The sequence below is a fragment of the Cimex lectularius genome, unplaced genomic scaffold, assembly GCF_000648675.2.
Source record: "Cimex lectularius strain Harlan isolate CLEC.00 unplaced genomic scaffold, Clec_2.1 scaffold94, whole genome shotgun sequence".
Lineage (NCBI taxonomy): Eukaryota > Metazoa > Arthropoda > Insecta > Hemiptera > Cimicidae > Cimex > Cimex lectularius.
Window position 1 is genome coordinate 945,740 of NW_019392668.1, and position 10,094 is coordinate 955,833.

Here is a 10,094-nt window from a genome sequence, read left to right on the forward strand (position 1 = left end):
ATGCCTTGAACATGTATATAGAGAGTAGTAAGGATGGTGGAAATGGCTGTTCTGTAGTTGCTATAGAGCTAGGCAGCAAAAAGAATTTCTAGTAAGAGCTGATTGTTCAAACAACAAAGAATGCTTAGCTGTGGTTCAGATGCTCAAAGTACTGGGAATATTATCTCCTGACAACAGATCAATATGTATCATGACTGACAGCTGTCAAAATGTTGTAAAAAAATCACTCTTGACATATTGAGGAATGGTAATTGATACTGGCCGCTTATAGAAGACATCAGATAAGGATAGGGATAAAAGAGGCGGCCACAAGGCCTTCTGCACCTCAACCTGAATAGATATACCCCTTCTTTTTTTTTATAATTCCCTGGCCAGCGTTAGGTTGTTAATCAGGAAATCCATAGTTTTCCCAACAGCTTCTTAGTGTAGGATATTGCTTGTGGTTTTTCTTGTCCTAGTTTCAAAAAGCTGCACCTACAAAGACCTTCAATGTTCTGCGGTCTCCTCCTCTTCCTGGCAGTATCTGCAGTGTTTCTTGTCGGTACCCCTATCCGGTGCTTTCTTAAGTTCTGTTAGGAGTCCAACAGAATCCTAGTTCAGTTGCAGTTGCAGTAATTCTTTTGTAAGTTTTGCAGATGGTCCTTCTAGGAATCTCTTCGCGTGCCTCATACCCCGTATTATTCCACCAGGTTTTGGACTCATTAAAGATCCATTTTAAGATGTATCCTCTTTTGTGGCAAGATGCTCTTTTGCTGCAAAGTAGTGTTCAGGACCCAAAGATACCAGAAAAAACAATTTTTTTTAATCTGAGGAATTGAAATGGATGGTACATTTTGCTTGGGTTAAAGCACACATGGTTCTTAAGGGAAATGAGCGAGCTTTCACATTTTACCATTCAGGTCTAACAAAGTGGCTTTTTCATCATTCTGGAAACTTGTATACGATGAACAATAGAATGAAAAATGGCAAAATTGTGAAAAGGGCCCGAAGCTTTTCTTTCCTACTGTTGGAACACGACAGCAAGTCATTTTCAAACTTTACAAAATGACGCATATCCTCAGCAGTCATGGTAGACATTCATGGTCAAAGCATATCTCCATATCAGTTCAACATAATAGACCCCGCCCAACATGTCGATTTTTACAATCAACATTAAAATCTATTATTTTCATGGTACTCATAGCCTTTCTTTGTCTATAAAAAATAATTTTTGAGGAAACAGAATGTCCCCAAGCCAGGATGGTATAATTAAAGAAAGCTGCTATAGCAAGCAACTAAAATAAAATTGAAACTGGACAGACTAGAATGCGTAAAAAATATAAAGTAAAATTTAAGTTTTTTTTTGCTTAAATTTCATAGTACAATTTCCAATTAAGTTTGTTTAAACAACTTTTAACCTAATTGAAAATGATGCAATAATAATTCAATAATTATATATAAAACAAAATAAGCCTGAAAGAAGAGAAAAACAAGGATAACATGTAGAGGGCTGGCAGTGGCCTCAGCTATTTGTTGGCCCATAAACTTCCTACTTTGTTACATATAATTCAATAATTCAATTCTCCCTACTTAGTAATATCATGAGCTTGGTGGACTTAAAGAATAAGCAAGATTTTCCGAGATCAAAAATGCAAAATTTGAATATCAGATTGGAAATTCACAATCTATGACACAGAATGTGCCATCAATTCAAAATATATTTGGTTCCCCCATACAGGCTCAGTACCGGTTTTTTGACATTTCTTCATTTTTTAGGGTCTATACGTATTACATGCTCAGTTTGTCAATTTTTTTTTATTTCAATACTTTATTACAATCCACATTTCTGATTACAACATGTAATTTGATGATGTATAAATGTATTTACATAATTACATTTACATAAACAATATTATTTTCCCATTTTACTTCACTAAATAAACTTCATGCGGAGGTTGCAAAGCCATTTCCTCTTGTGACACCTGGAATTGTACGGATGGGTTCTGTTGGACTTGGGCACGATATTGTTTAATATGGAGGAATTAATGTTTGGATAAATGGGATTTTAACGTCGTTGTGGAGGGTAGTATTGGAGACAAGACAGAGTGATTTAGATTTATCTAAAGAGATTTAGATTGAGGACTTTGGACTGAAAGAAGAATTGGCGTATGGTGGATATTGGAAGGTTTAGCGGTTCCTTACAGTTCTATACCGTATGTCAATCACCAGGTATGAGAATAGGGTAACCCTCATATGGATACCTGCTCATAAGGGGCACTATGGCAATGAGGAGGCGGACAGCCTGGCCAAGGAAGGATCAAATACTGAGTTCGTCGGACCACAACCGGTATTACCCCACTCTTTAAGCACAGCAAAAGAGAGTATAGGTAGCTGGGGCATGAAACAATTCCTTAAGGAATGGAATATGTCCCCAGGATGCAGGCAATCGAAGGAGTTTCTGAAGGAAATCAAACCTAAAGAATCGAAATGGCTATTCTCTAACTCTAGGAGGGGAATAAGGAGGCTGATAGGTATCCTAACGGGCCATTGCCCCTTGAGAAGACACCTCTTCATAATGGGTACTCTACCAAACCCCTTCTGCCGCTTCTGCGAAACAAAAGAAGAAACGGCCCGACACCACCTCGCAGAATGCGATAGGTATGCTAGGGAAAGATTTAATACTTTCGAAGGAGAGGACATAACCAAAACACTCCCCAGGATAAAATGGTCCACAATCCTGGGGTTTGTGAATAGGTCCAATAGGTTTATGCAGGACTCGTGAGCCGACCAGGTCCCGGACCTTTTAGGGATGGGGTACGGGCCTACTCAGGCTTTTAACCCCTCGGGTCCTGGTCGCCCGCCCTGTGTAATATATATATACCGTATGTCAGTTGTAGTAGCATATTGTAGATTGTTAGTTTGTTTTTCACTGATAGCTTGAATTATCATCCCATAAGTTTGTAGAGTAAACCAAATGTCTCTTTGTGTTGTCGTTTCAGGCATGTATGCTGATTCCATGTTAATTGTTAGTCTAGTCGGAGCCCAAGTTAACGAATATTGCATTTGGGGATAGGAACATTGTTGTAATAGATTGTTAGAGGAGATATCCTTTAGAGTGTAAATGTGACATGGATGCATTTGCTTTCATTGATATTCATTTTATCTGCTGTATTAGTGATATATCCTTGTAGATCTTTCAAATCGACAGCAGGATCAGGGTTGGAGGATAGAAATTGGCAAAAGATACAAGGAGGGTGATAGGTATAGTGGGAACAAGTGCAGTATAAAGGATAGAGGATTGTGCACGCACTCTGCGGTACTCCCTCGGCCAGAGAACAGTATTAGGAGTAATTGTCCATTATTGTCACACCAGAAAGAACCTGAAGAACTTGAGTTAAAAGTCACACCCAGTTCCGAGAACATGGAGACCTCGTCTACTTGGTTAACCTTTATGCAGTATTTAAACCAGGGAGTGATCGATTTAATTGTTGTTAGGATGTTTCACACCACTTCTTTGATACAGTTTAGGGTTGTTACAATGTGATTACATATTTTTGTTTTTGATTGGGGATTTCAGGACTTGAATTTTATTATTGATGTGACAACAGGTTGGATCCTAGACATTTTTTGTTAAACCATATATTTTTAATAGCTATAGCATATTTTAACCATAATTTGTATTATATTTTTTCCCCCTCAAAACAATTTAAGTTTTATACTGTTTGTGTATGGTGGTTAGTGACCATTAGTCGATGATTATTCGGAAATCGGGAGATGCGGTCTGGTGTGATGTAGGTTTCAAAAAAACATTTTCTTTATCATGCCAACATTTCGATCTTTATTGAGATCTTCTTCAGGGCCTGGGATTTACATTTGTATTTGTTAAATTTAAACAATGTTTGTAAATCCCAGGCCCTGAAGATGATCTCAATAAAGATCGAAACGTTGGTACGATAAAGAAAATGTTTTTCTGAAACCTACATCACACCAGACTGCATCTCATGATTTCTGAAAAATCTTTTTACATCACACCAGACTGCATCTCATGATTTCTGAAAAATCTTTTTTACTGTTGTTAAAGTACATTGATTGATCATTGTTAAATCCATTCCTATGGTTTGTTGTCTTGAAGATGTGAAACATCCTAACAACCGTAAATTGTCCCACACTTCCACAACATCCCTATAACATTCTGATTGTAGGGAGTAATCTTTAAAAACATCAAGACCTTGCAGTTATCAGCATTAATTAGTCTATAGCCATGCATTAAGTTGAGAAGACATCAAAATATTTTTAAAAGGAGATACAATCATTTAAATATTCGTATGTGATATGATAGATAATAGTTATACATAATAATGTTCAAATCCTGCTCGTGACACTAGCTTTTTCATCTCAACCAAGACCTTAGATTTAAATAAAGTATAATTAATTATACATAATAATACGATTATAATATTAAAATTATCAGGTGGGCCTCAGAGGACCTGACTCATAGAAGAAGGGTCATCCACACCCGATTAGGATTAGGCCAGGCGACTTACTTTTTGGCCAAAGCATATGTGTCTGACACCTTATATGAGATTGTGAGTGAGGGGTTTGTTTTGATTATTCGAGGAAACGGTTGTTTTATTGCATATAATCCTGATAGTTTTGTGCCCCTAGCATGTGTTGAGAGTGAATGCATTTAATGAAAGAATGTGTGATAGGGCCAATGACAAGATATTAATAACCATCAAAACTCAATTAGATTAGTTATAAAATTGAATGGCTGATGGAGGAATATCTAGTACTCGATCACCCTTACTGGGGGAATAGTATGTAATAAATAAGAGTGTATTTCAGAGTGAGTGAATGGATTTGAATTTAGGAAATGATTGTGTTAAGGGCTGAAATAATCTAGCTATTGATAGCCCTGGAACCCAATCTTGGCAGCTGGATAGACAAGACTGACTTATAACCCCGGACTGTCAACACCAGAGTTGGGTGATTCTTGAGGCCTTTGGTAATCTATTGTAAATTACAAAAGCTGGAACTGCCTGTGGACTACAAAAAAGTAGATAGTCAATTCTGTAAATGTATGTATAACCGGGTGCAGATTTGAGCTTAAACAAATTAACAATCAATAATAAAAGAATTTGTGATAATCCTACCAGTCTTGTCTTAATGATAAAAACAAATATCTGTTTTTACTATATGTATATCATTAAAATGGTATTCATTATGCTATTTTAAATACTGTCCATAGGAAATTGTTTTAATTATGAATAGATAAAATATTTTCCCCCTTGCATTGTCAAGTTAAGAGGTTTTGGTGTGCTGATTGGAGCAAACAAACGTCGACAAATAATTTAACAAAACAATGCAATTTAAATCTTGGATAAAGAAAGTTTATATCTAGGGTATAAGCAAAAACAATTTATTTAAACTATTTATAATTAAATATTTAACTATTGAGACATTGATAACATGAAACCTTTTTACATTCTTCCGAACTGGGCCAGACTAGAATTAACGAATCGGAGTCCATGGCCCAAACTTCTCGCCTACTTTTATTCTTTCTGAAACAAACCAAAACATAAGCCAAATTTTCAATTAAACTGATATACTGTACTGATAACGTACGTGGTGTGGGAAAGTCATCAGGGTGGAGATCGATATAATGCCTGTAGATTGCATCTTTTTCTGCATTGTGATTTTCCATCATGTTGTGTAATGCTTTACCTACCACCCATCCTCCGACCACAGCCATAATATGATGTTGTATACCTTCAAAATTAATAACAATATCAACTTTATGTATAAAATACTTTTAAACCATAGTGAAATAATGTCAATATTTTACAATTAATAATGTAGTTTAAAAAATATTTTATCTGAATGGGACTTCAGGAGCTATGGTGAGAGAATCAAAAAAGCAGAAATAATAAAGAAACAAGGATGACCAAGTGAGCCATAATTAAAATTATCAAATCCATTCTGTTTAGTTGGTCTGATTAATTATTCTTTTTACAGAAGGTCTTAGTTGAAATGAAAAAGCTAGTGCCACAAGCCGGATTCAAACCCACAACCTTTGGCATTAAAATTATTGTTGTATATAAAATTATAAATTTAAAATATGGGTTCTACCCCTGGAAAAAAGATGAGGGCTGCTCGCTGTAACAGACAGCAAATAACTTGCCTTAATAACTTTCATCAGGAATCAGAAAATATGTAATGAGACTAATGATTATAAAAGTATTTTGAGGTTTTTACCGAGATGGAATCGTATATCATCAAATAAAGTTTTGTGATAATAGCAAGCGAAGCGAAACTGACAACTGAAGATAAAAAGCAAACTGCATATAAACTGTGTATGAGCTTGGAAAAAAAATAAAAACTATGGCTTCACGCACTCAGCTTCTTCCTATCTGAATTCCGCCAAACTGAGTGTTTATGTTTCCTTAAAAACAAAGGATACATAGATCTGTACATTATTCCAATCTGGATTCAAATATACTGAGACTGTTCAGGTTAATGGGTACGAGGGCGCTAAGCTAGGAGAAACTGGAAGAAAACTGAACTATGGCTACTCTCAGTAATTAACTCAGTTAATTCTTGCGATCGGAATTCAGGCAAACTAACAGTTAACTGAATATGATGAAAAAAAAATTAACTGTGGCTATATGTAGTTCAGTATATTATTCCAATCTAGATTCAGGCAAGCTGGCAAATAAACTGAGCATATATGGTTCCTTAAAAATGGAGGAACGGACACAAAAATGGAACTGTAGCTATACATAGTTTAGAATTGTGCAGTATATTATTCCAGTCAGAATTCAAATAAACTGAGGACTGAATGGGTTGAGGGGCAAGAGGGCACAAAAAAGGAGAAACTGGATGAAAAGTAAACTGTTGAACACTCGGTTAATTCATCAGAACTCAGACAAACTATCACTTAACCGAGTATGATACACACTGCATAAGAAATGAACTGTGGCTATACATAGTTGTTCAGTATATTATTCCAATCTAGATTCAGGCAAACTGACAAATAAACTGAGTGCGTGTGGGGTTTTGAAGTCGAAGTCCACTGCACATACGACGTGACATGCTATCTTCTGTCACGGTGCTGGATTGCTTGTCAGTGTAGAATGTCTGGCAACATGCATTTACACTACTGCTTATAAAGATTTCCCGGCTCTAACACTTCTTTTCCTCGGTTCTCCCACCAGTCGGCCGCAGTAGCCGAGTGGTTAAGGCGTCAGACTCTCAGCTAGTAGATCCTGCGGTCGTGGGTTCGATTCCCACCGTCGCCTCTGGACTTTTTCTGACACCTAAGGGGACTGGTGGCCACAACTGAAAGAAATTGACACGGCACTCGGCGAATTTGGTCCCAACCCCCTTCAAAATTGAGTTTCTTCAATGGAAGAACACCGGTACAACGGGGGCTCAAGTTCACATTTGTGTTTGCCTCCTGGATTGGAACTCCTCCAGTCCCTGGTATCCAAAAGAAAAAAAAAAATTACACATTATATGTTTTTAAATAAATGTTGTTCATTTTAAGCTGTGTTTTTATGATTACCCGGTAATACTGTTTTACCAGTTATAAACTGCTCAAATATGAATAGAGATATTTGTAATTTATTCTTACTATATTAATTTTAATTAAATTAACCGATTTATTTTCTTGTTAGTTGGATAAAACAAAATAGCTAATACAAACCAAAAAGAAACAAATGTTAATCCTCATTTTTAACAACAGATTTACTTAAGAATAGTAAACATGAAGATTACTAATTTTGAAAACTTTTTTTTTCTGTTTTAATCCAGTTGCATTCTCTTTAACCATGGAAAGACATCATCTCAACCATTATTGTGAGAATGAGTCATCGAGTTCACCGCAAGTGGATATCGCAGAGGCAGTTAACGTTTCTCAGAGTATCATTTCTGGGGCTTTAGCCTGATTCTGAGAGACTGGAAATGCAATAGGAGGCCTGGTAATGGATCTCAGTGCCCTATGACCTAATGGAGGACAACGATATTGTCACTGCTGCAAGATGGATTCCATAGTGCTCATCAGATACTAAATAAAGTATAAGATGTTTTGGCAAGCATTTACCAATTACGAATCGTTTTTGGGAAGGCCTCACATCGTATACCCCTTTGAAGCGACATGCAGCAACAGCCCGTCACCAGCAACTTAGGAGAATATGGAGCAGCAAGCGCCTAGAAGAGAACAATTGGACTGCTGTTATGTTTACTGATGAGTAATGTTTGTCAGTATAGTGATAGCAGGTGCCAAAGAGTCTACCGAAAACAGGAGATGCGTACAAAACCTTTCAGTGCAGTTTGGAAGAGGAGGTGTAATGGTCTGGGCCAAGATTTACACTGGAGGACAAACTGGACTCCATATTGTTGAAGGCAACCTCACTGCAGTCCGTTATATACAAGAAATTACTGAGGAATAAATCCCTCAAGCCAGGGATCTCATTGGAAAGGATTTTCAATTTCTGGATGCAATGCCATACCTGACAGAAGCAAAATTCTTCATCAATATTTATAAAACCTGAGAATTTCCCATCTGGTCTTGTCTCCAGGCCTCAATCCCACTGAGCACCGTATGCGTTGTAGAAGTTTTTCGATCACCTACCACAGCCAATTGACTGCAACAACTGAGTGCAGCATTGCAACATCTATGGAGTGAAATCCCTAATGAAATTAGAGACAACCTTATTCGCAGTATGCCCCACAGGTGCAGAGGTTTTAGCTATCAAAGGACCTTATATACGGTATTAATTGTTTTAAAAAATTCTTGTGTCCAATAACCAAAATTATAGAATTAAAACTTTTTTATTTTTCAAAATACCTTAATCAAATTTTTCTTCAGTAAAAAACAATAAATTTTAATGCAATTTATAGACGAAATAAAATAAAAATGCTAGGGAAAGTAAATACTACAAAACTGGCAATTTTCCTATTCATTTTTGAGCAGTTTAGTTGCGTTTTGACTTGGACCAGAAGAGCGTTATAACGAAGTTTTACTGTATATACTAAATAAACAAAGATTAACAATACTGTTGTCTTTTGATGCTTCAAAAACTAGATATTAACAGGTGTCTGGAGACCTTTTTTAAAAGAGGGTGTAAAGAAAAGAGCCTGATTGGAACAGGTCATACCAGAGAACACAGGTTTCCTGTTGAACCGTCTGGATGCTAAAACGCCTAAGAATAAGATACTCGCTAGGCAGAGGGGTGTAAATTTGTCATACAGAACGGTTTTCTTCTCTTCCGGGTCTGGAAGGAGCAATTTTCTCGGATCGGCGACAACAGCCATCTCAAAAATCGAAACTCACACTCAAGAAAAAAAGATTTTTCTCAACCCTCTTAACCTCCCTGTCACAACCAATGCCCTTTCAATATCAAATATCAATTTAAAAAAACAACACGACATTTACTAATAAATATTAACGGCAAAATTGGTTTAAACCATTTTTTTATTAATAAGAAACAGGATTTTAACCAAATTTTGACGTGAAATGTATCGACTAAAAACTTACATACATTTACAAAAAGCATTCTGTTTGGTTAATTATAAACTTTTTAATAATAGAACAACTTTTGTCAAATAAAATATTCTATTGTTATTAATTTTAACATAATTTTATTATTTATAATGTTTGGCGCACGTCCGCTCAGAGTTGCAGTGTTCAAAAATATACTTGGCCACCCTAAGCTTGAGCATTCTGACTATTGTGAGCTTGTGATGGAAAGAATGATTCTTTTAAGGGAATCGATTCCCTACGATTCAATCTCTGAAGTTAGTCTTTTATCCCATTCTTCCTTTTCTCCCCATTCCTGTTACAACAGCTTTTTGTTTATTCTTCTCCTTCTTCCAAATTTCCCGCCATAATTCAAATTAATTTTCAGTTCTAGTATACATTTGCAACAACGAAAAATGTAATGTAGTATTAATATTAAATATATAAATTGTATAAAATCGTTGTAATTTAAGAGAGAAAAGTAATGATGATAGTAATATTTTTTTTTTTTTTAAAGCTATCTTATGGCCTTATGTTAATCATATTAGCTAAAACTCAGTGTCATTGTATATAATTTATTGATTATTCTTTGCAC

General features: G+C 36.0%; 1 protein-coding gene across 1 annotated transcript; it reads right to left on the minus strand.

Annotated features, from left to right (window-relative positions):
* Nucleotides 1–5,377: 5,377 nt before the first annotated feature.
* Nucleotides 5,378–9,370, minus strand: LOC106670228. The gene is made up of 3 exons (XM_014400365.2): nt 9,138–9,370; nt 5,605–5,748; nt 5,378–5,540 (listed from the first exon to the last, which is right to left on the minus strand). Exons 1-3 carry the CDS (start codon nt 9,292–9,294, stop codon nt 5,491–5,493), a joined length of 351 nt encoding a protein of 116 aa, XP_014255851.1. The 5' UTR covers nt 9,295–9,370; the 3' UTR covers nt 5,378–5,490.
* Between the last annotated feature and the right edge of the window lie 724 nt (nt 9,371–10,094).